The sequence below is a fragment of the Salvelinus fontinalis genome, chromosome 1, assembly GCF_029448725.1.
Source record: "Salvelinus fontinalis isolate EN_2023a chromosome 1, ASM2944872v1, whole genome shotgun sequence".
Classification (NCBI taxonomy): domain Eukaryota; kingdom Metazoa; phylum Chordata; class Actinopteri; order Salmoniformes; family Salmonidae; genus Salvelinus; species Salvelinus fontinalis.
The window spans coordinates 41,251,853-41,277,236 of NC_074665.1; the positions used below are offsets into that span (position 1 = coordinate 41,251,853).

The 25,384-nt window shown below is 42.6% G+C and overlaps 1 protein-coding gene and 1 long non-coding RNA gene across 2 annotated transcripts; both read left to right on the forward strand.

Annotated features, from left to right (window-relative positions):
* Positions 1 to 17: 17 nt before the first annotated feature.
* On the forward strand, positions 18 to 7,449 carry LOC129854422 (uncharacterized). The gene is made up of 3 exons (XR_008759301.1): positions 18 to 5,039; positions 5,316 to 5,395; positions 7,039 to 7,449. It is a non-coding gene; the product is annotated as an uncharacterized LOC129854422 (long non-coding RNA).
* Positions 7,450 to 10,804: 3,355 nt separating this feature from the next.
* ppp1cab (protein phosphatase 1, catalytic subunit, alpha isozyme b) lies at positions 10,805 to 21,129 on the forward strand. The gene is made up of 7 exons (XM_055921475.1): positions 10,805 to 11,182; positions 13,073 to 13,204; positions 13,704 to 13,934; positions 17,602 to 17,706; positions 18,141 to 18,364; positions 19,869 to 20,003; positions 20,269 to 21,129. The coding sequence occupies exons 1-7, from the start codon at positions 11,128 to 11,130 to the stop codon at positions 20,362 to 20,364; spliced, it is 978 nt and encodes a 325-aa protein (XP_055777450.1). The 5' UTR covers positions 10,805 to 11,127; the 3' UTR covers positions 20,365 to 21,129.
* The last annotated feature ends 4,255 nt before the right edge of the window (positions 21,130 to 25,384 follow it).

Consider the following 25,384-nt stretch of genomic DNA (forward strand, 5'->3'; position numbering starts at 1 on the left):
AGGGGGAGGGAGGGAGGGGGAGGGATGCACATTCTGTAAACAGGAATAGGTGCGTCACCGGTCACTGAGCTAAAGTTAGCTAGTTAGTCACAGAAATGTACGTTCAGTCTTATTTATTTCAGTCCGATTTGACTTCTTACGAAGTCATTATGGCTCAACATAGTTTTTCATTTTTGAACTTGACATTGTTGCTGGATAGATACTTTCATAGCTAACATGCTGGTGCTGCTAGCTAGCTAATGCTAATGGTGCAAGCTAACGAAGGTTACATATGTAACCACGGTTATGTGAGCTAAACTCAGCAAAAAAATAAATGTCCTCTCACTATCAACTGCATTTATTTTCAGCAAAACTTAACATGTGTAAATATTTGTATGAACATAACAAGATTCAACAGACATAAACTGACAAAGTTCCACAGACATGTGCTGCACCACCTGGGGATGTAGGCTCCAGTCCCAAGGTGGCGGACCCTCCCTCAAGAGAATATCCGCTGCCACATTCAGGATGTCAGGTATGTGCGCTGTGCATAGAGACGCTAGACAGCCCTGAGCAGAGAAGGAGCTCCTGTGCCTTAAGATGGAGGCGGTGGGACCGCAGTCCACCCTGATGGTTGATGTAAGCCACCACTGTGGTGTTGTCCGTTCTCACCAGGACATGTCTTCCTTTCAGATGTGGAAGGAAAGACCGCAAGGCCAGCAGTACAGCTCTAGTGTATTTTTTTATTATTATTTTTTTATCCCATTTTCTCCCCAATTTTCGTGGTATCCAATCGCTAGTAATTACTACCTTGTCTCATCGCTACAACTCCCGTACGGGCTCGGGAGAGACGAAGGTCGAAAGCCATGCGTCCTCCGAAGCACAACCCAACCAGCCGTACTGCTTCTTAACACAGCGCGCCTCCAACCCGGAAGCCAGCCGCACCAATGTGTCGGAGGAAACACTGTGTACCTGGCCCCCTTGGCTGGCACGCACTGCGCCCGGCCCGCCACAGGAGTCGCTGGAGCGCGATGAGACAAGGATATCCCTACCGGCCAAACCCTCCCTACCCCGGACGACGCTATGCCAATTGTGCGTCGCCCCACGGACCTCCCGGTCGCGGCCGGCTGCGACAGAGCCTGGGCGCGAACCCAGAGACTCTGGTGGCGCAGTTAGCACTGCGATGCAGTGCCCTAGACCACTGCGCCACCCGGGAGGCCCTAGCTCTAGTGTATTGATGTGCCTGCCGCTCCAAGGGGGTAGCCAACAGCCGCTGGCTGACCTGCTCTTGGTCACACCCCCCCCAGACGATCTGGGAGGGGTCTGTGCTGACCAGCTCCCGGCGGCACATCCTCAGCATCTCCACCCCACCTGAGAGAAAGGAGCGACAGCGCCACCTCAACAATGCCTTGAGGCACTGTGCGGTCACCCGCAGCTGGTGATGACGGTGGCGCTCCGGGTGCAGCCGGTGGGAGTTGAACCACCATTGAAGAGGCCGGAGCTGGATCAGGTCCAGGGGAATAAGCAACAAGGCCGCCGTCAGCAAGCACAAATGGCATTGACAGGTCAGGGCAGATACCACCCGCCTCTGCCGAAAGTGGTTGAGGCAAGATGGATCACCTGAACCCTTCTGGTGGGCAGGCGTGCTCTCATGAGGACTGAGTCAGTTCCATGCCAATGAAGGCCACCCTCTGGGTGGGTGTCAGATGACTCTTTCTTGTCATTTACAGTAATGCCCAGCCCGCCGATGTGGGTCAGGAGCATGTCTGTCTGACAGGACCTGGGTCATGGTCGGGGCACAAATAAGTCAATCGTCCAGGTAATGGTGAGAGGTGCCAGGACAGCATCCATGCCAGGACAGTAAGCCGTTTCTTCGAAGTGAATTGGAGGTACTGCCAATGAGCTCGGTGAACAGGAACATGGAAGTGTAACAGTTTAACTTTAGTCCGTCCCCTCGCCCCGGGCGCGAACCAGGGACCCTCTGCACACAGACAACAGTCACCCACGAAGCATCGTTACCCATCGCTCCACAAAAGCCGCGGCACTTGCAGAGCAAGGGGGACCACTACTTCAAGGTCTCAGAGCAAGTCACGTCACCGATTGAAAGGCTATTAGCGCGCACCACTGCTAACTAGCTAGTCATTTCACATCCGTTACAGAAGCCCTCAGGTCCAGTGCCACAAACCACTGGTCCCTGGACACTGCCTGCAACACGAGGCTGGGGACAGCATGTGGAACCTCAGTACCCATTGAGGTTGCGGAGGTCCAGAATCGGTCGACACCCTCTGTCTCTTTTTGGAACCACAAAATAAGTTGAGTAGAACCTAGCTAGTCGTTCTGATGTCTCGATCCTACAGATGACACCCTTGTCCAGGAGTGAGGAGATCTCCAGCTGCGGGGTTTTCTTCGGGGGGGGTTGGTCACCGTGGTGACACGAAGGCCCCTGAAGGAAGCGGCCGGCACCCGGAATTTAAGTCGGTACCTCTCGAGCATTGTAAACACCCAGGGGGACTCCACACCCTCCTCCCACTTTGCCCTTTGAGACCTGGAGAAGCGCCGAGGCCAGGGAAGGGTGTGTCAGGGGTCCTGCCGGGGCCCGCCTCTCCTCTGGCGCCCCGAGCACCTGGGTCTCCCAGGCACGTCCCTATGGCGGTGACAGATGATACCATCACACCTGTCACAAATGGAAGCCATAAGCTAAACCAAGCCAACCATGCCATAGAGCAGGGGTCCGACACCCTGGGAGAGCTTATTGTCGTGACCCCCTTGGAGGAATAGGAACCCGGTGAGGGATAATTTACCCAGTACCTCTGCAAACACAGGGGCTGACCCCTGTGGGAAAAACAGGAAGACAAAAAGAACAGCAACCAAGTAATGGATTTGTTTTTTGTTTTTACACCAACTGCAGGTTAATATCAAGCAGTAAAAACAGCACCATATGGAGTAACACCCGTTAAGGAACCCCAAAGTTACTGTCTCAACGTCGTTTTCCACGTTACTCACTCTGTAGGGGAAAGAAACAGCACCTACAGCCGGGGAGCAGCATGTTAAGCAATTCACAACAGACATAGAACAAGCCAGTCGGCAAGTTGTGTAAGGTAAATTACAGTTTGTTGATCGGCAAGAGCCACCAATATATTAATGCACACGGAGTTGTAGTGTACACAAGCACGACAATCCACTGGCAGAAGATACAGATCAACCAAGTGGCGCAATCAAGAAGGGCTGGCCATGTGGCCAGCTGTTCCAGGATGCAAACAGCCAGAGAGTACACTTCCACGCAAGATATTACACTTATCAAGCGATCTTCAGAAAGCTTGTACCTCAAACCATACAGACGTCTGCCGAGAAAATGAAAGAGAACGTGTGCGGCCATGGGGTCTATATATAGGAGCGGACCCCAGCTGTGACACGTGTGTACACGGAAGTAAATCTGTAAATCCTCAACTCGGATGTATCCCTCCGCCGCGGAGTGATACCAATATAGTGAAACAACCTCTTATCTTGGATGCCTCACTCTAGTTCCCGAGAGAGAGCACCATACTGGTTAGCCAACTTTGTTTTCTAACTTTGTAATCATCTGTAAAGTTATTTTACATGCAATCATAGAAGCTAGATATATTTTGTTAAAAAGCCTGTTGTCATTCATTGGTTGTTTCTTTGGAGCTAGCTAAGCTATCACCAGCTAGCTAACGTTAGGTGGATAATAATGTGATGTACAGTAGGCTACAGTAACGTTACCGTTACAGTATTACTGAATGACAACAATATAGCCTTGTCACTATTAGTTGGCAAGTTGGTTGATGTGGGGTGCAGTAGAATACGGTACAATATTACTAAATGATAACGTAGCCTTGTGACCAGCTAGTAGTTGGTTGATGGGGTAGGGTACTGTCACGCCCTGACCGTAGAGAGCTTTTTATGTCTCTATTTTGGTTTGGTCAGGGTGTGATTTGGGTGGGCATTCTATGTTAATTTTCTATGTTTTGTATTTCCTTGTGTTTGGCCGGGTGAGGTTCTCAATCAGAGGCAGCTGTCTATCGTTGTCTCTGATTGAGAACCATACTTAGGTAGCTTTTTCCCACATGGTTTTTGTGGGTAGTTATTTTCTGTTTAGTACCTGACAGGACTGTTTCGGTTATTCTCGTTGTTATTTTGTTCTTAGTGTTCAGTTTCAATAAAAATCATGAACACTTACTGTTACGTTCCCCAGTTTCTGTGTTGTAGTTTGTATTTGAGTGTGTGTGTTTCAGGAGATGGCATCCTGAAATTCTCCCCACGCAGCTGATTGGTCGGCCCCAATTGATGATTGGAGAGCTGACCCCGCCCCCTCGTCAAGATACAGCTGTCTCTAATTACCAATGCCTTCTGAAGCTATAAAAGCCAGTGTTCTGTTGTTCAGAAGAGAGATGATAGGCAGGCATGGAACATTGCTGAGAGTGGAGGTTTATGGCTGAGGGTTATAGCATATTGGTTGTTGGTATGTACTGTGTTAGTTGTTGCTGGGAGCAGTTGGTATGTTCCGTGTGAGATTGTTGCTCAGCTAGAGCTTATTTGATGTCCTTTGTTTCTTAGTTTGTTTGAGATAGTTTGATATTCTGTTTCATTTGTTCCCAGGGGGGAAGGGGAAGGCACCTAGGGAGTGCTTAGGCAAGAGGCCCGTGGGCATACATATACCCGTAGTATATTCACTGTCTAGGCACACTAGGTAAGACCTGGGTGGACCGCCCCCTGTATTTTGGTTAGTGCACCAGGTGGTGCTAAGTTAGGTAAGTAGTGAGTAGGCAGGTTAGATAGGAGAGGTGGAGCTTTGACATTGACTTTCTTTGCTTTGGTTCTGCCCAGCCCCTTTTCCCCATATTACCGTGTAAAGGAAATAAATCCTAGTAAGCGGTCAATTCTGCCTTTTGTCGTCCTTTCTCGCACCTACAGTTCATACCTATTTCACTTCACGGGGAGTTGAGTTGCAGGAGGGTGTTGCATTCCCTCCACAGAGGCGTGTGTAACACTTAACACGCTGCGCTTTGGTCCACACCTTCTTCAACAGATGACCGTTACAGGTACAGTATACAGCATCAATAGTTTTCCAACTGTTTTGTTATTCGTTGGGTCCCTTAACAAAATGTTATTTTTGACTGGGTAAAATAAGCTAATGGGTGTGTGCACTCTCCCTAGATAGACTTGTGGTTTGGTGGCAGATTTTCAAAAGAAAATAGACAATGTTACAGTATATCATCAGCAATTCTTAATCAGATGATATACACAGCTAACCCATATTGAATTTCATTTATGCATAAATGTGGACACTAATTATTGTTAATATTCTAATTATGTAGGCCCTTCATTCCCAAACCTGAAGCCCTTTGTCCCCAGCAGGAAAGACCAGGAGAAAGTGTTGGCTTAACCTCTACTTAAGGTACAACTTCCTATTGAGGAAATATATTATTAATCTGTCATATTTAGACATGAATAGAAGCATATACAAGCAATCTATCAAATGTATTTTAGAAAGCCCCTTTTACATCAGCAGTTGTCACAAAGAGCTTATACAGATACCCAGCCTAAAACCCCAAAGAGCAAGCAACGCAGACATAGAAGCACAGTATCTAGGAAAAACTCCCTAGAAAGGCAGAAACCTAGAGAGGAACCAGCCTTTGAGGGGTGGCCAGTCCTCTTCTGGCTGTGCTGGTGGAGATTATAAAAGAGTACAGCCATTTAGGCAAGATTATTCTTAAAGACGTTTAAATGTTCATAGATGACCAGCAGTGTCAAATAGTAGAGGGTTATAGGGGTGCAATAGTTCAGCACCTCAGGAGTAAACACCAGTTGCCTCTTCATAGCTGAGCATTTAGAGGTTGAGACAGTAGGTACGGTAGAAAGAGACAGGATCAAACAGCGGGTCTGGGACAAGGTAGTACCTCCGGTGAGCCTTGAGGAGGTCAGGCTTCCATAGCTGCAGACAGAAACAGCAGAGACTGGATCAGCAGCATGACCAGGTGGACTGGAGACAGGAAAAGCCAGGTAGTCCTGAGGCATGGTCCTAGAGCTCATGTCCTGCAACCTTTATTTAACTTGTGTAGACTAAGCCCTAGAGGTTTGTAACTTCACATGATTTAGCCTACTTGTCAGTCCAGATCTGAATATTTGATATCCTTTTTACTGTACACTGTTGATAGCTTTGGAAAACATGACTAATCACTGAATGTCACATCAGATTGCAAGGGCAAGTACAATGAGCAGTTGGGAAAAGGAAGTCTCCTGTGTGGGTTGCCAGATATACACACACACGTAATTCATTTGTTGTATTGTATTTATTATGGATCCCCATAATTTTCTTCGGGTCCAGCAAAATTCAGGCAATTATACAATTTTAAATGCATTACAATAGATTCACAACACATTAAGTGCGTGCTGTACGGAGTGGCATTAACAAATCTCATGCAGCCCTGTTACAAAGTTATAACACTGGAATTTGAGATGTAATCTACACCTTGATTTGGCCTTGTAGAAATCATCATTATTTAGTTTAAATGATTTTGAATTTGAGCGTCATTATTTCTATATAACCTACACTTTCTCTTTTTGAACTTGTAACACGATTAGGACGGGTGTGGTTTTGTGACACTGATCAAGAGCTGCTGCTTACCGATTTGACAGATCCAACACAGTTACACCTCAGACACCGCCAAAACATCAGATATGCGGGTGTCGGCTTTCGCCGGGTAACACTTGATCTGATTGAATCTAGGCCTTACACTCATTCAGTTTATTTAGTTGTAAGATTATTGTCAGTTAAGAAAATTGTGCCTCTGTTAGATCTGCCACCCCCAGCAGTTCAGCTGCAGTCACAGCAGTCCTCTGCTGTGGTATTTAATTTACCGGCTGCACAAGTTCCTACTACACTGGCCGTGGATGGAGAAACTTTTGAGGATTCCCAGATGGATACAGGTTATTCAGAATTATATTACATACACATATGCTCACTCACACCAACGGATGTGCACACAAACATGTTGTTGAGCTGATTACTTACTGTCACTTTGTGCATCTCTCTTTCAGATCTGCCATGCACTCCACCACTGCCCGACAGGCCCAGTGTATGCACTTCTGGGTGAGGCTATCAAGACTGACAAAAGCAGAGATGGGTGGTTGACAAGGAAAAATTAAACACAACATGCACACACACTCTGTCACACACACATTATCCCCAATGTAAATAAATTGTAATTACTTGTTTTTATGTATGCTCCATTTTATTTTAGGATTGGAGAGATTTATGCCTACATATCCATTATCGATATCTACATAATTACTCTAAATATCTATCCAATAAAAGTGTGACTGTAAATATTGTATAAGACTATTGTGTAATTTTTCAGAGTTGAAAACAGGCTTCCCTCACACACACATTAGACCCAATGTAAATACATTGTTTATTTTATGTATGCCCCATTTTATTTGAGGATTGTGTGCAATAAAATACATTCACAGTTAAAGCAACAGTTTGGTTTATCAGATATTTCTCTGATTAAAATGAATGACCAAAAGGAAGTCGGCAGACCTGCAACTCTCTGGTAGTGTGAGCCGGTTTTTGTAATCTGGAGCTGAAACAGGGCCTCAACAGCACTCACACGTGAAAAGGGTTCCCAGGAGTGGCAGGCTAATATGTTTATTGTCCTGCAAAAAAAGTATTTTTATGTACCAAAGCCATTCCCTGGCTACCCATCCACATCTTTTGTTCTCCACAATACATGTATGTAGTGATTAAAATTCAGGGTCAGGCAACCAAGGAATGGAGAGGGAGAGATGACCTGGAAGGAGTACCAGAACTCAGATGGGTGGCTAACAAGAAAATATAAAACACTCTCACACACATGAGTATGTCAATATATTGTAACTACTTATGTATGCTCCATTTTATTTTAGGATTGGAGATATTTAGGCCTACAGATTGTGTTATCCATTTCCCACAACGAACATGTGCAGTTGTGCTTACTCACAGTTGGTGGAGAGGTCATGGTTAGATGGTGGCTGACAAGGAAAAAGAAAAGATAACATGCACACACACTCCCTTGGAGTTTTCATCTGGAGCTGAAAAATAGAGAAATGGAGGGGAAGAAGAGTGCAGTATAAAGGTTTATCATCAATAACACACAATTCTATCATTAATACATAGTGATAAATAGTTGCTGTTTTGTGATTGTTTAGTGTTTTATTTACTTAACAGTAAGTGCCCCAAGGAGGGATTGCACCGTGTCTCAAAAGCAGCAGAAAAGGTCAAATAAGTTTACAAACAGTGGTTGTGGTGGGAAAATAAATATAGCCAGTTACAACTTATGGCTTAACAGATCACAAAAAATATATACATTTTTACCTGGCTAAAAGAGAAAGAATATATATTTTTCATAGGCAAAGAAACTCAAAAGGGGTGATTATATTAATAAACAACAATTTTGATACGATTGTGCAAACTGTACTAAACGATCCTCAAGGAAAATGGATCCTTTTAAATATACTATTGGACCAAAAACATATCTGGCTAATTAACCGGTATGGGCCAAATAATGACTTCTTTGAAAATATACAGTGCATTCGGAAAGTATTCAGATCCCTTCCCTTTTTCCACATTTTCTTACAGCCTTATTCTGAAATTTATTTTTAAATATATATTATCATCAATCTACACACAATATCTCATAATGATAAAGCGAAAACAGCTTTTTAGCTTTTTTTCCCTAATGTATAAAATATTAAAAACAGAAATACCTTGTTTATATACGTTTTCAGACCCTTTGCTATGAGACTCGAAATTGAGCTTAAATGCATCCTGTTTCCATTGATCATCATTGAGATGTTTCTACAACTTGATTGGAGTTCACCTGCGGTAAATTCAATTGATTGGACATGATTTGGAAAGGCACACACCTGTCTATTTAAGGTCTCACAGTTGACAGTGCACGTCAGAGCAAAAACCAAGTCATGAGGTCGAAGGATTTGTTTGTAGAGCGCCAAGACAGAATTGTGTCAAGGCACAGATCTGGGGAAGGGTACCAAAACATTTCTGCAGCATTGAAGGTCCCCAAGAAGACAGTGGCCACCATCATTCTTAAATGGAAGATGTATAGAACTACCGAGACTCTTCCTAGAGCTGGCCGCCCGGCCAATCTGAGCAATCGGGGGAAAAGGGCCTTGGTAAGGGAGGTGAAAAAGAGCCTGATGGTCACTCTGACAGAGCTCTAGAGTTCTTCTGTGGAGAACCTTCCAAAAGGACAACCATCTCTGCAGCATTCCACCAATCAGGCCTTTATGGTAGAGTGGCCAGACGGAAGCCATTCCTCAGTAAAAGGCACATGACAGCCCGCTTGGAGTTGCCAAAAGGCACCTCAAGACTCTCAGACCATGAGAAACAAGATTCTCTGGTCTGATGAAACCAACATTGAACTCTTTGACCTGAATGCAAAGAGTCACGCCTGGAGGAAACCTGGCACCATCCCTACGGTGAAGCATGGTGGTGGCAGCATCATGCTGTGGGGAAGTTTTTAAGAGGCAAGGACTGGGAGACTAGTGAGGATCGAGGCAAAGATGAACGGAGCAAAGTACAGAGATCCTTGATGAAAACCTGCTCCAGAGCGCTCAGGACCTCAGACTGGGGCAAAGGTTCACCTTCCAACAGGACAAGGACCCTAAGCACACAGCCAAGACAATGCAGGAGTGGCTTCGGGACAAGTCTCTGAATGTCCTTGAGTGGCCCAGCCAGAGCCTGGACTTGAACCCGATCGAACATCTCTGGAGAGACCTGAAAATAGCCGTGCAGCAACACTCACCATCCAACCTGACAGAGCTTTAGAGGATTTGCAGATAATGGGATAAACTCCCCTAATACAGGTGTGCCAAGTTTGAGGAAGAATCAATGCTATAATCACTGCCAAAATTGCTTCAACAAAGTACTGAGTAAAGGGTCTGAATTTTAAAAAATGTATTTGAAAAAAATTCTCAAACTGTTTTTGCTTTGTCTTTATGGGGTATTGTGTGTAGATTGATGAGGGGGGGGGACGATTTAATCAATTTTAGAGTAAGGTTGTAACGTAACAAAATGTGGAAAAAGTCAACGGATCTGAATACTTTCCAAAGGCACTGTAATATATGTAGTAAAAATGCTAAAAACTAAAAAAAAGATGTGTCCTCCGAAGAGAGGGGGGGGGGGTTATATTTTGGGTTAATATATTTTGTTCTGCCAAGAAATGTAATGAACTATATGAATCATGCATTGAACTGCATCCATCTATTCTGCCAACAATGCCTTACTGTACGTCATGGAATTTTGAGTCAAATAGTACCTATTTTTAAAACCTCTTATGAAGTTGCTTTTGTAGCATAAACTGGGATTTTAATAGTTTTGACTGACATGATTGTGTTTGTTGAATATCTGCAGAGTAGTTAAAACACTGTTAGTTCCACTTTAAGGGCACTGAGTATAATGGACACCCCTTTTACTGCGACGCAATGTACAGGAAATTGTGTATGGTTCAATATGTTCGTACAATTTGAAAACGGAATGGATTTAAACTGATTGCATCAAAATTAGCAGCAACGCTGGTGGGGGTGTTAACTCTGGATTTGGAAACTAGAAGTGCTCATTGCTGCAACAATGTACAACAATGTTTTGTCTGTGCACAATTTACTGATCTAATTCTTTGTATCATAACTTGTATACTGTATAACAGAACGCTATTTGTGCACATTTTCCACAAGTCTCACTCTAATTATTCATTTACAACGTGTTCATTACAGAGCTCCTATTTTGAAGCGTTCAAAAAAATCGTGACCCGGAAGTACTTAGTTTTCCTTTCTTGCTTCTCAGCGGTCCTTTTGTTGAGGGCTGGGTGCTATCCAGTTGAAGGTGAAACATATTGAAATATAACTCGGTGAAATCTAAACCGTTATGAAAAGTCGATAATTAAAGCGTTTTGTTGAAATATTCTTCGGGGAAATCCATTAAAATTTCACCCCCAACTTCAACTATTGAGGTATTATCTGGCGCAAGGTTAGCGGGCTAACGTTAGCTGATTAAACTAGCTCACCTAGTTAATAAGCCTGCTACATTTTTTGGGAAATTATTTTAAACGGAAAAATTATCACAGGAATATTATGGCAGAAGCCGATAAATTAAACATCGACTCCATCATACAGCGACTTCTGGAAGGTAAGAACAGCTCTTTTTCCCCCCACATTTTTTTATGTGGTGAACTAGCAACTTCAAATGCTAGCTAGCATCAACAACTAAGCTCACCGTATGCTTCCCAGTCGAAACAGGTCGCGCATATATTATGACGACATTTTGTGACGTTTATGTTATTTTTGGTGTTCGGCGATTTTTTTTTATTTTTCGTCTGTTCGAGCAAATGACTTATACTGTAACGACCCTTGGTTTATAAGCGCGGATATCGACTGCCGCTTGAGCATGCTTTTGGGGCACAGTCGATAGCGCGCTGGACTTCGAGCTAGAGGGTTCGAGGCCTGCTCCCTGCCTGTTTCGTTACAATACAATAGAAGCCTGACGGGGCGCTGTTTTGAAGTTACCACGCCCCACCATTGTAAAAAATATTTGGGAAGATATTGTAATGCTTTTATTAATGTCGACTTTTGTTTTTACCACATTTATTATATTCTAGACACCTTAATGCATACTTACAAATGTTATTATGTGAGATAAACATACAAAAAATATATGTCAACATTTTCCTCAAAGTATTTTTTTTTTTTTTTAAAGTTCAAATGTTCTTCAATGTTCAAAAACACTTTAACACATGTACTTTTGTCCTTTGACAAAACATTGAATTAAAATATTGTGTATTTATTCTGCTTCTTCTCGGTAGTGCCAATATGGCCGACTGGAGGCTTCTTTGCCTCTCATTGGCCTATACATAGCATATACACTCCAGAGTTTATATACATTATGTTAGCTTCACATAGTCGAGTTGTGCTAAGAACAAACCGAACCTAGCATGCAGACACCTTTATCTGGCTAGCTGGATAGGTAGTTGGCTAGCCCTTGATCATGACTCTCAGTTCCGTTACATTACGTATAATTCATTGGACGAAGGTGTCTTCTTTACCTATAGCTGTATGGATCTGGGAAAAACTGCTACAGTAAGTGTGTCTTTTATTTGAAGGATTCCTTCTCGCTGATTGAAGACAAGGGCCATATTTTTCGAAAGCCGGATCGCAAATGAAGTTAATTTTTTTTGTTAAATATTATTATTTTTTAATTCAAACAATACAAAACATACAACAGACAACTTACATACCTAGAGTTCTCACCCCTACCCCCAGTGCCTGCACTACTCTCCACCACAAATTGCACCATTTTGGTCTTCTCCGTCGCCCATGCTCTTTCAGTAATTAGATAATGAATCATATGATTTTTCCATTGTCTTAACAATGGAGGATTGGTTGATTTCCAGTTTAAGTATATGTTTTTTTAATATAACTGACGAGAAGAGTACATTACTGCACCCTCATGACATGTCTTGAAATATGCAGACAGAAGGATTAAAAATAAATTTACATTGTAATACTTCTGACAGCCAACTTTCTAACTCCGCCCATACCTTTTTGACTTCATAGCATTCCCAGAAGGCATGGATTATTGAGTCATTGTTAGTTTTACACTTAAGACATGACTCTGTCGTTGTGCTATATAATTTGTCAATTTTGTGTCTTGTGTAATAAATTCTATACATTTGTACTGGATTAAGCCTACATTTTTGTTAACTGTAATTTTATTAGTTATGTTCCAAAGATCACCCATCTTGTGCCAATATCAGTTATTTTTAAGTATTGGATCCACTAGTTTCTTTTTTTTCCTAAGAAGTTGTCAGTTGGATAAGCTCTCTGCAAGGTTTTGTATATCTTACCTATCATATGAATATCCTTTTCTGACTCAAATACGATTCCCTTAAGATTTTTTTGAGTTTTGATATTCGCTGCTGCTGAAAAGTCAGTTGAAAACAGCTACACAGTTATCTCGCTCCACATGAGGCACAGTGTTGTGTATGAACAAGTATTCACTTTGTCCTTGTCTCCTGTACAGTGAAGGGCTCCCGACCTGGCAAAAATGTGCAGCTGGCGGAGAACGAGATTCGTGGCCTCTGCCTCAAGTCCCGGGAGATCTTCCTCAGCCAGCCAATACTGCTCGAACTCGAGGCACCACTCAAGATTTGTGGTGAGGCCAAGTTGTCACTTCTGGGGTTGGGAAGCGGGTGCCTCAAATGTGGTTCATCAAAGTAGTAGAACTTTATTAGTTCCAAGAAGGGAAATTGATTAATCATCATCACCGTTAACATCAGCAATACAAAGTGTAAAGACAGGAGATGGCTCAGGAACAGAAGACATGCTCCTTAGCAATAAGGGAAGCAAGTGTAGAAAAGTAAAGTGCTACCAGCACCATATGTAGACTAAGGCATTCAGGAAAACTATTCTCTATCTGTTTACCAACACTCGACAGAAAGGAATAATAACAATGAATACTGAAAAAAATAATACTAGTCCTACTAGCTAGTTTAACTGAAGTATTTTATTGTGGGTGATGATGCTCAACAGCCTATTTTATAATCCACTCTCTGTTTTGAACACAAACATCAATACAGTAACAACCCGAACAAACATTTTCCTGTTAGTATGTTGTGACCTTACACACCATGGTCAACTCTGCCCAACCACAGGTGACGTCCACGGTCAGTACTACGACCTGCTGAGACTTTTTGAGTACGGAGGCTTCCCCCCGGAGAGCAACTACCTGTTCTTGGGGGACTATGTGGACCGAGGAAAGCAGTCATTGGAGACAATCTGCCTGCTGCTGGCCTACAAGGTCAAATACCCAGAGAACTTCTTTCTGCTGAGGGGCAACCACGAGTGTGCCTCCATCAACAGAATATACGGCTTCTACGATGAGTGTGAGTTGTTGGGGCTTGGACAGATGCATAACACAGACAGACATGAAAAAAACACGATAGAGCACCTGCATCCACGTGAGGCTTCATAACTGAGCATAACAGTCATGGGCACACACACACACACACACAGTAAATGCATCTAAAAAATAATGTGAGTACACAGAGATAATTGTAAGCACTACAGTATGAGCGGTATTCTGACTTCTCCATCAGGCTTGGGTGGTATACCGTATTTGGAAATAGTCACGGGGTGTTTTTATAAAAAAAAATGTACCATTGAAGTTATTTATTTGAAGTTTTTCCATAATTGGTAATATTTGTAGCTACGTTTTAAGGAAATACCTGCAGTCAACTTGTGCAATGCATTAGGGGATAAAGCATATCGCTTTCGTCATTTCACCGGTCACATTAACTTACATTATGAACAGTTGAGCCATTCACGTGTTTGTAAATACAGTGGTTCTTCCTTTAGAAGTTACAAGTTTATGCTGTGACCGTTTGTGGTAGATGGTGGCATTCTGTCATTGCACTTAATGGAGCCGTTTTCAGTCTGAGTCTCTCCTCTGCCGCTAGAGTCCTGCATCAGGTGGTCCTGGAGTTAAGAGAGAACTTGGGTAAATACAATGGGGGAATTTCACTTGACATGTGGACTGGTGATTTTCCAGAAAATAGGCACGGTGTGCTTTTGGTTTCTCTCCCTCTTAAAAACAGAAATAAATCATTCTAAATAACAAACTGGCTTTATTTACTAATTAATAACAATGTCTCACCCCATGTTCAAGAATGGCATTTTTCCTTTTACTCAGATTACGATCGCTCACTTTCAGTTATTTGAAACGAAATCATCTCCAAAATTTAGTTATTTTTTAAACAAGTCAAAAAAGTTGGTTGCAATTTCAGTAAAAAAAAAAAAGAAGAAAAAGTAAGGAGCTTGTCTGTCGGCCCTGCATTAAAGATCAAAATTGGTTAAAGAAAATTGTGATAAATTTAAATGTATAGCACCGTCTCTTCAAAAACATTTGAAAACATGTTTTCACAAGGGCTAGTAGCAGGACAATAGACACAATGTGGTCCCAAAGAAAACCTCTCTGACATAGGGTCCAGCATATCTATTAATGATGTCATTGAATGTCTCGCCAGCTTTGATCCATGCCTTGGCCTGCACTACGCAAACTTCTTTGTTTGTCAAACGAATCATTGGATCAACTACAGAACAGTACAAAACAAGAGAACAAACACATGGTCAATGTTATGAAAAAAAGGGGGGGGGGAATTGTTAATAAAATGTCTTACAGAGCCTTTCCATATGTCCACTCAAGTTTATTCAACTGTCTTCTGACTGTGATTAGAGCGATGCTTTTGCCAATCGCTCATCATCTTCAACCATCAGTGAGTCCATCCCCAGCTAGCACAGTGGATCTGGGCTGATTCCGGCTGAGAGTCAGACTCGGCGGGCGTCATGTCGTACGAGTCTGGCAGTATTACTAATGGCTAGTATGCGAGGATTGATCTCAGGCCGATTCAGGTGTGAGTTATCTAGCCCAAATGTGTTAGTTGGCCGGCTCGGATGTCCATGTCCCATCGCGCTATAGCGACTCCTGTGGCACGCCAGGCGCATGCACTCTGATACGGTCACCAGGTTGACGTGTTTCCTCTGACACATTGGTGTGGCTGGCTTCTGGGTTAAGCATGCATTGTGTCAAGAAGCAGTGCTGCTTGGCGGGGTTGTGTTTCGGAGGACGCACGGCTCGCGACCTTCGCCTCTCCCGAGGCCATACGGGAGTTGCAGCGATGGGACAAGACAATTGGCTCTTACCGAGTCCATCAAATGCATTCTTTTCTAACCACATCTGGATGGATCCATAACAAATTACTATTGGAATAAATACAAAAGTTATACTTAAATCCAAACTGGTTGGAGATTATAAGAGTACATGGCCATAAAGGCCAGATTTTTTCAAGCTGTTCAACATTCATAGATAACCAGCAGGGTCAAATAATATAAACAGTGGTAATAGAGGGTGCAACCGGTCAGACTTTTCATAGCCGAGCATTCCGAGGTTGAGAGAGGTCGACTGACTGACTGCGTATGGACAGGGGTCGTGTTTTATATTGAAAGTCAAGTGTTTTTTTGCACATGCTGTATATAGATTTTTTTCTACTGTATTATTGATTGTATGTTTGTTTATTCCATGTGTAACTCTGTGTTGTATGTGTGGAACTGCTTTGCTTTATCTTGGCCAGGTCGCAGTTGCAATGAGAACTTGTTCTCAACTAGCCTACCTGGTTAAATAAAGGTGAAAAAAAATAATAATAACATTTCTAATGTTTTTCATAGAAAGAATGTAGCCAGCTACCTTTCCTAATTTATTGCTTAGAGTTAATCTAGCATTTTACTGGAGAAAAGTAGGCTGGCTACACCAAAAAAAGTAGCTACACATCAGTCAGAGTGCTGTTTACTGATAGAACGCTCGTTCTTGAATACTCATCCGAGTAGAGAAGGACAAAATTCTGCAGAGCAGAAATTACAATAAGAAGCATTTTAGATCTGCGTTTACAAAAAGCCGCAAAATATTTCTTATTAATTTGGTATTTTTTCCTATGTGGAAAACAAATAATTTTGTGTTAACGCGACACCTAAGTTTAACTTGCTAGTTATCTAAGTGGCTAAATTAATAAGATTACAAGGCATTATATTGTATTAGCTTTGGGCCGTGTTTGAGAAGTCAAAAGCCCGTAGGGATGAGTTATCTGTGCAGCTGCCACTGCTCTCTTGATTTTCCTTGCGTTTCTTCTCAGCCCGTGGCCGCCTCCCCCATCTTCTCCAAGTAGAGCAGTCAGGCCCATTGCCCTAGCGACGTCACACAGACACAGTGTGTACACATGCTGTTCCAGAGCCAGTACTGTACTGTTCTTCCTCCAGACAAGCATGCGTCAAAAATGTGTTCATTTGCACATTGTCTCTCGTTCACATTCCCTTGTAAAGTTCCAAACTCACCAAAAAATGACATTAGGTAGCTCCTACCTAATATACATATATATATCTTTATGAGCTGGATGGCCAGTCTTTGCAATTCCTGGGCTTTTCTTTGTGTACTAAGCTGATAATAACTTAAATCCCGGGATGAGAGAAAGACACTATGACAATATGAAAATCTGGATGCTGCCCAACTCTATTCTCCATACACTTAACTTGAATTTTCACGGTTAGGCATCGGATGTTGCCACACGGATCTCAAGTCGCCCCATATCTTCAGTATATAGAATAAATGCATTAACATTCTGAACTCGTATGCACCCAATGCCATAATGACTTTAATTCAACATGACTGGTTGACAAGCTGAACTCTTGAGTTTTTGTGAGAAACTTTGACATTTTTTAAAAAGTTTGACAAACAATTTTTATTTGTTGCTTACAGAGCATGTGTTATGTGAAACGCAAAATAAGAATGCAAAAAAATATGTGAGTGATTTTCGGTGCAAAGCAAAGACCAGGTTTATTAGCTTTGAAGATCAGATAGAAATGCATTTTGTATAACAGAAATTATTTTATGTCATGAAGAATTGGGCATCGTCATCTCTATTCATTACGTTGCAATTCCCAACATTCGGAACTGTTCATTTTACTGAATACGCCCTAGATTAATTTAGATATTTCCCCTTGTAGGTAAGAGGCGGTACAATATTAAGCTGTGGAAGACCTTCACCGACTGCTTCAACTGCCTGCCTGTGGCGGCCATCGTCGACGAGAAGATATTTTGTTGTCATGGAGGTATGAAGTTGTAGTATTTATCAAATGGCTCCTCTGCACACATTTGCTGTTGATTTTGAAACACCCTTGTGTCCTTGCTGTAATGTGCCATGTAAACTCCCATTGCAACTGTAGAATATCAACTGCATAGAATGAGTGAAAGGAAAAACTCAGCTGAGAGAGAGAAAATGTACATATTTTGGATAGGGCCAGGCTGGGATGTATGCTGTAGTTTTTGTCATTCAGACCATGACCGATGAGCTTTAGGCAGACTGAGAAGTGTAAATCACCGAGATGAGTTCCATTACCGTAAACGGTATTATTTTGAATTATCTTTTAGGTGGTTGTAATTGAAAAGCCATATAAAAAAATATATACAACCTTTGCACCCAAGCTATCTCTCGTGCGACAGACTATACCTCATAAAAAAAAATGTAACTCCTCCCATCCCCCAGGCCTGTCCCCTGATCTCCAGTCTATGGAGCAGGTGCGGCGGGTTATGCGGCCCACGGACGTGCCCGACCAGGGCCTGCTATGCGACCTGCTGTGGGCAGACCCGGACAAGGATGTGCTGGGCTGGGGAGAGAATGACCGTGGCGTCTCCTTCACCTTTGGCGCCGACGTGGTCACCAAGTTCCTCCACAAGCACGACATGGACCTCATCTGCAGGGCCCACCAGGTCAGTGACTACCGAGGGGGGAGAGGTAGGGTTTATGGAACAGAAAGATCTCAGCAGGTATATAGTTTTTTAACCTTTATTTATACATGTAAGTCAATTAAGAACAGATTCCTATTTGATGACCTGTTAGAATGCCAGCAGAATACCACCCTGCATCCCACTGCTGACTTGTTTCTGAAGCTAAGCAGGTTTGGTCTCTGGATGGGAGACCAGATGCTGCTGGAGGTGGTGTTGGAGGACCAGTAGGAGGCACCCTTTCCTCTGGTCTAAAAAAAATAATATCCCAATGCCCCAGGGCAGTGATTGGGGACATTACCCTGTGTTGGGTGCCGTCTTTCGGAAGGGACGTTAAACGGGTGTCCTGACTCTCTGTGGTCATTAAAGATCCCATGGCACTTGTCGTAAGAGTAGGGGTGTTAACCCCGGTGTCCTGGCAAAATTCCAAATCTGTCCTTCATACCATCACGGTCACCTAATCATCCCTAGTTTACAATTGACTCATTCATCTCCTCTCCTCTGTAAGTATTCCCCAGGTTGCTGCTGTAAATGAGAATGTGTTCCCAGTCAACTTACCTGGTAAAATAAGAGTTAAAAAAGACTTGAAAAAATGCGTCCTTAAATTAAGATAAGTCATTTTAGAAGCTTGCAGGATTCATTACTTACCAACAACAGCTGCAATAAGTTTAACACTATCATGAATCCTAGTCGAAGTTTTGTAGTTCAGAGTGAAGTATTTATTTTGTTTCATAGCGCTAGTTTCTCACACTGGCTTTAGCCGCTGGGGGAGCAGGCCTGCCCAGGCAAGTCCAGATGGGTTGCCTAGCATCACATGCCTTGAAAGGGAGGCAACCTCAGCACAACAAATTCCCATGATTCTATGCTAGATTAGGACCAAACAGTTAGTGACAGCTAAAATGGCTTTGAAAAAATACGATTTCAGCTAATGGGGAGAAATATCTAACAAAATAGCTACATTATGCATTCACTGTTCATATCATAAACTTTACTTATAATTAGTGTTGCATGGTATACCAGTACCACGGTAATATTACAGTACCAAAACGTCATGATGCTTATGATACTAACATTTTACAATACCGTAGTACTGTTTCTAAAAAATACTAATCTTACACCTTTGACACAACAGTAGGTTTACTACCCGGCCCGGCCTTTACTACCCGGCCCGGCCTTCAACCAGTTTAGTGGTTTTGTTTGTGATATGAATAAATTACTTCCCTCTAGTACAGGCTCTATGTGGTTTGAAAGTGAATAAGCCTAGAATTCCTTGCACACTTATCCACAGTGTTACATAGCTAAAGTAGGAAGCACAAAGCTACCTTGGTTCCTTAAAATCACATCATTGTTAACCCATTCCAAACCGGGGTCGGGTTTGCAATGGAAAACAAACTAGCATTTATTGGTCAAATTCAGATTGTACCTCCTCATTTCACTCCTTTTCATACCGTTTCGTGCCTACTGAACACAGCCCTACTTCGTTCCTCAGGTGGTTGAGGATGGCTACGAGTTCTTTGCGAAGAGGCAGCTAGTGACACTGTTCTCGGCCCCCAACTACTGCGGCGAGTTTGACAACGCCGGAGCCATGATGAGCGTGGACGAGACCCTCATGTGCTCCTTCCAGGTAAGGGGATATCACTAAAATAACTTTCTAATCTTTATGTTTTAGTAATGTGTTGAGGACGTTGTTGTCTGCGTGTCCTTTGTTTTGGCTGTAATGGTACTTGTCTGTATTAGCTGGTGTAAACAAATTTCCCCTTTTGCGATCAATAAAGTACTATTTTAAAACTGCACTAATGTTTTATAGTATTATATAGTTGGCATTTATTATATGGTTTTCTTGATTTTGAATGCAAGTCTCTTATTTGTTTGTTCTCAATCCTTCCCAGATCCTCAAGCCTGCAGACAAGAAGCTGTTCTATGGGGGTGGAGGGGGCATGGGCTCCGGACGTCCTGTCACCCCCCCCAGGAAAGCCAAGAAGTGAAATGACTCGCCCCTCCTTCAGCCTCCACCTGCACTCCCACCATGCCTGCCCTCTCTACCTCTCTTTCCTCTCTTTCACCAAACAGCCAGAAATCAAACCAGTACCCAGGGCTTTTTCCTTTTTTTAATCGTAAGAAAAACATGTAATGCTATGAATTGTTTATGAGTGGGTGTTTGAGAGAACGAGACATGGAATGCGTGTGTTTCAGTCTGCGAGCGAGCATTAAAAAGTGTGTGCGTGTGTGTGCATTATGTGCGAAAATTTGAGAGATTTGTACTATCCCCTTCTCTTACCACTTTGCCCCATTGAAAGGATGGAACCACAGTGTCGTTCTGTACAGTAATTGTGACTGGAAAAAGCTGGGTTCGGAAGACAGTGGAGACAGCTGACCAGATGAATTTAGCAGCAAACTCGTGCAAACAGATGGTGTGTTTGTGCAAAGGGGATTAGTTTCTTTTTCCCTGTCCCCTGTACTGTAAAATATCAAACCGATGTGTATGTGCCGTGTGACTACTCCCGCTTCAAGAAAGACATTTCAATATCCTCGAGCAGGAGAGGTTAAATGTGTCAATTGTCTCAAAGGAAAGCAAGCATGCCCTCCACTCGCACACACATACAATGACCCTTTTCACAGATTCATACGAGCCAGAGCTGTAAAAACCACACAATTTAGGTTTGTACAGATTTGATTACTTGAAAGAGATTTTTTGTGAATTCGTTTTGTAGTCTCATCAAGTTGACCAATAAAGCAAGAATCTGAATGAAGTTCTTCTTTCATTGCTTGTCTATTATCTTTGCTAACCACTGCAGTTTGTTGTCATATAAAAAGGAATGATACCCCTATCCTCTTTCTTTTTTTGTACTGTGGCTTCCTGGCTCAAATATTTCATGTCCGCAAACCCTTCTGGGGGCTTCATAATTTAAATCCCATTTCTTAATCCTCATTCTATACCAACCTAAATTGATTTTGAAACTGACATGGACTAGTGCTTTTGTTATGAAATCCAGTTTAGTTATATATTTTTTTTAAAGAACTGCACACACTACCTCTACATGTATTTTTTTATTGTGTCGAATTTTCGGTCCGAGACCTTTTTAAGACAGTCAACTTTGGGGCTGTAATTCTCTGCACTTCAAATGAGAGAAGCATGGCGCTGCGTGTTCACATTTCGTTCTGAAATACCTTCCAATAGCTTAGTCACATATCAACCAACTAGGTGTTGTCTATTTGTTGTCCATAGGGTGGCGCTCTAAGTTGCCCCACTGAAGTGGGCTGAGGTAGAATGTAGTTACTTGAGGGGTCATTGGACTTTCATATGGTAAACGTTTCTCATTGGTTAAGCACCCCAGTAAGGTTATTGTCAATGAATGGCCTACGACAGAATCTCAAGTAGAACTATTAACTCATTAATGAACAATGGAACGCATTACTTGATGCTGTAGATTTGGACTTTTCGCTTGCTATACCCCTGCATGAAGCTTCTGCAACAAAGAAATCACGAGGTGCAAATGTCATTTAAGTAATTCAATAATATTGATCCCATGTTGCTGGGTGTACTCGTGCTAAAAAATGTGGACCACTCTTTCACACTCCATTCTATATATATATAAAAAATATCACATTTCTCTTCTGTATCTCCCAGTCTCTGTTTTCATTCGTCTTGCTGTCATCAACACTCGTCCTTCAAGGCGCTCTGTCCATCAATATGCCTTCCTTTCACAACCCCAATAAGGTGAAGGGTGAAGGAAATAGCAGTGTGTTAAGTTTAGACCTAAAAATGCAACATATGACCATGCTCTATGACCATTGCTCTGTGAAAAATGGGATGTCAACTCAAACCTTTCCCTGTACTATAATTTCCCTGTACTGTACTTTTCTATTCTTGGCCACATCAATTCCTGCAGTGTCATTCCCTAGCATGCGCCATTTTCAATTACAGATAGTCATTTGAAGAAAGAAGTTCAAGAGAGTAGGTTACGAATGCACATACAGTATCAGTCAAAAGTTTGGACACACCTACTCATTCAAGGGTTTTTCTTTATTTTTTACTGTTTTCTACATTGTAGAATAATAGTGAAGACATCAAAATTATGAAATGACACACAACCAAAAAAGTGTTAAACAAATCAAAAAAGATTTTAGATTCTTCAAAGTAACCACCCACTGCCTTGATGACAGCTTTGCACACTCTTGGCATTCTCTCAACCAGCTTCACCTGGAATTATTTTCCATCTGATGCAGCACTCCATCACTCTCCTTAGTCAAATAGCCATTACACAGCCTGGAGGTGTGTTGGGTCATTGACCTGTTGAAAAACAAATGATAGTCCCACTAAGTGCAAACCAGATGGGATGGCGTATCGCTGCAGAATACTGTGGTAGCCATGCTGGTTAAGTGTGCCTTCAATTCAAAATAAATCACAGTGTCACCAACAAAGCACCCCCACACCATCACACCTCCTCCTTCATGCTTCACGGTGGGAACCACACATGCGGAGATCATCCGTTCACCTACTCTGCGTCTCACAAAGACAGCGTTTGGAACCAAAAATCACACATTTTGATTCATCAGAGCAAAGGACAGATTTCCACCGGTCTAATTTACATTGCTCGTGTTTCTTTGCCCAAGCAAGTCTTTTTTTATTGGTGTCCTTTAGTAGTGGTTTCTTTGCAGCAGTTCGACCATCATCACGCAGTCTTCTCTAAACAGTTGATGTTGAGATGTGTCTGCATTTATTTGGGCTGCAATTTCTGAGGCTGGTAACTCTAATGAACTTATTCTCTTCATTAGAGGCGATTCTGGGTCTTCCTTTCCTGTGGCGGTCCTCAAGAGAGCCAGTTTCATCATAGCGCTTGATGGTTTTTGCGACTGCACTTTCAATGTTCTTTAAATTTTCTGGATTGACTGACCTTCATGTCTTAAAGTAATGATGCTTTGCTTATTTGAGCTGTTCTTGCCATAATATGAACTTGGTCTTTTACCAAATAGGGATATCTTCTGTGTACCACCCCTACCTTGTCACAACACAACTGGTTGGCTCAAACACATTAAGAATAAAATAAATCTCACAAATGAACTTTTAACAAGGCACACGTATTAATTGAAGTCCATTCCAGGTGACTACCCCATGAAACTGGTTGAGAGAATGTCAAGAGTGTGTAAAGCTGTCATCAAGTCAAAGGGTGGCTACTTTATAGGATCTCAAATATAAAATATATTTTTTATTTGTTTAACTTTTTGGGCGACGACATGATTACATATGTACTATCCTGCTAGAGCTGCCCCGGTCACCTGTAAGGGCTGTTATTGTGAAGGAGAAACGTCTAGGAGCAACAACGGCTGAGCCGCAAAGTGATAGGCCACTCAAGCTCACTGAAAGAGACTGCTGAAGCGTGCAAAAATAATTTTTCCTCGGTTGCAACACTCACTACCGAGTTTAAAACTGCCTCTGGAAACGTCAGCATAATAACTGTTTGTCTGGGGCTTTATGAAATGGGTTTCCATGGCCGAGTAGCCGTACACAAGCCTAAGATCACCATGCCTCGGCTGGAGTGGTGTAAAGCTCTCCCCCATTGAAGCAGTGGAAACGTGTTCTCTGGAGTGATGAATCGCGCTTCACCATCTGGCAGTCGACGGATGAATCTGTGTTTGGCAGATGCCAGGAGAACGCTACCTGCCCGAATGCATAGTGCCATCTGTAAAGTTTGGAGGAGGAGGAATAATTGTCTGGGGCTGTTTTTCATGGATTGGGCAAGGCCCCTTAGTTCCAGTGAAGGGAAATCTTAATGCTACAGCATACAATGACATTCTAGATGATTCTGTGCTTCCAACTTTGTGGCAACAGTTTGGAAAATGCCCTTTCCTGTTTCAGCATGACAATACCCCCGTGCACAAAGCGAGGTCCATACAGAAATGGTTTGTCGAGACCGGTGTGGAGTAACTTGACTGGCCTGCACAGAGCCCTGACCTCAACCCCATCGAACATCTTTGGGATGAATTGGAAGCAGAATGCGAGCCAGGCCTAATCGCCCAATATCAGCGCCTGACCTCACTAATGCTCTTGTGGCTGAAGGGAAGCAAGTGTAACAGATGTATAGTGTACTCTCCCTGCGTTGTGTTTTCTAATAATAAATCTCTTTGGCCAGTGGTCCCAGTTGAGCATCATTTATTTCTGCTGTTGTTAAATGGGAAACAGCACGTTAGTTGTGCAGGGCTTAACAGTGTTGATGGCTGTCGATGACAAAATCCCTTGCATCACATTTTCATACTGGGCGAACAAAATACAAAAATACAATACAAAATATAACATGTGTAAATACCTGTTGTTAAATGGGAAACAGCACGTTAGTTGTGCAGGGCTTAACAGTGTTGATGGCTGTCGATGACAAAATCTGTAGCATGAAGACAACTGTGTTAGCCGTGGCTTATGTGACCATGACATCGGTGTATGCCAGCTAACACAATTATTTACAGCAATCATATGCCAAAGCACATCCCAGAAAGCCCCTCAATCCCTAACAGGTACCATATACCCACACATGTATAAAATCAGTAACGTACAGCAAACTTGTACACATTGTAAAATAGAAAATAGAAAACAGTATTCAGAACGTGACCTACCCCTTGCATCACATTTTCATACTGGGAAGACCTGACGTTCGCGATCTCCCCCTATCTGCAAGTGGGGCCAATCACAACACCCCTTATTGTCATCAGAATTGAACTATCCAATAAGAATGCTTGAACATCAAATACACATTTCTTTAGAGGCAAGTGGAAACATAACCAACCCTGTTACACAAGTTCCCAGCAGCAACATTCCAACCTCTAGTGGAAAGCCTTCCTAGAAGAGTGGAGGCTGTTATAGCAGCAAAAGGGGGACCAACTCCATATTAATTCCCATGATTTTGGAATGATATGTTCGACAAGCAGCTGTCCACATACTTTTGGTCATGTAGTTACCTCAATTGCTACCACACTTATTGCGCTAGGAATGGACAAGTCAAATGCAAATGCCTA

Excerpts from the sequence above, each read along its gene's own strand:
- ppp1cab (XM_055921475.1), top strand. The coding sequence starts at position 11,128 with ATGGCAGAAGCCGATAAATTAAACATCGACTCCATCATACAGCGACTT. Across the intron at positions 17,707-18,140 it reads GATATTTTGTTGTCATGGAG|GCCTGTCCCCTGATCTCCAG; the intron begins GTATGAAGTTGT and ends CCCATCCCCCAG. Across the intron at positions 20,004-20,268 it reads CCCTCATGTGCTCCTTCCAG|ATCCTCAAGCCTGCAGACAA; the intron begins GTAAGGGGATAT and ends AATCCTTCCCAG.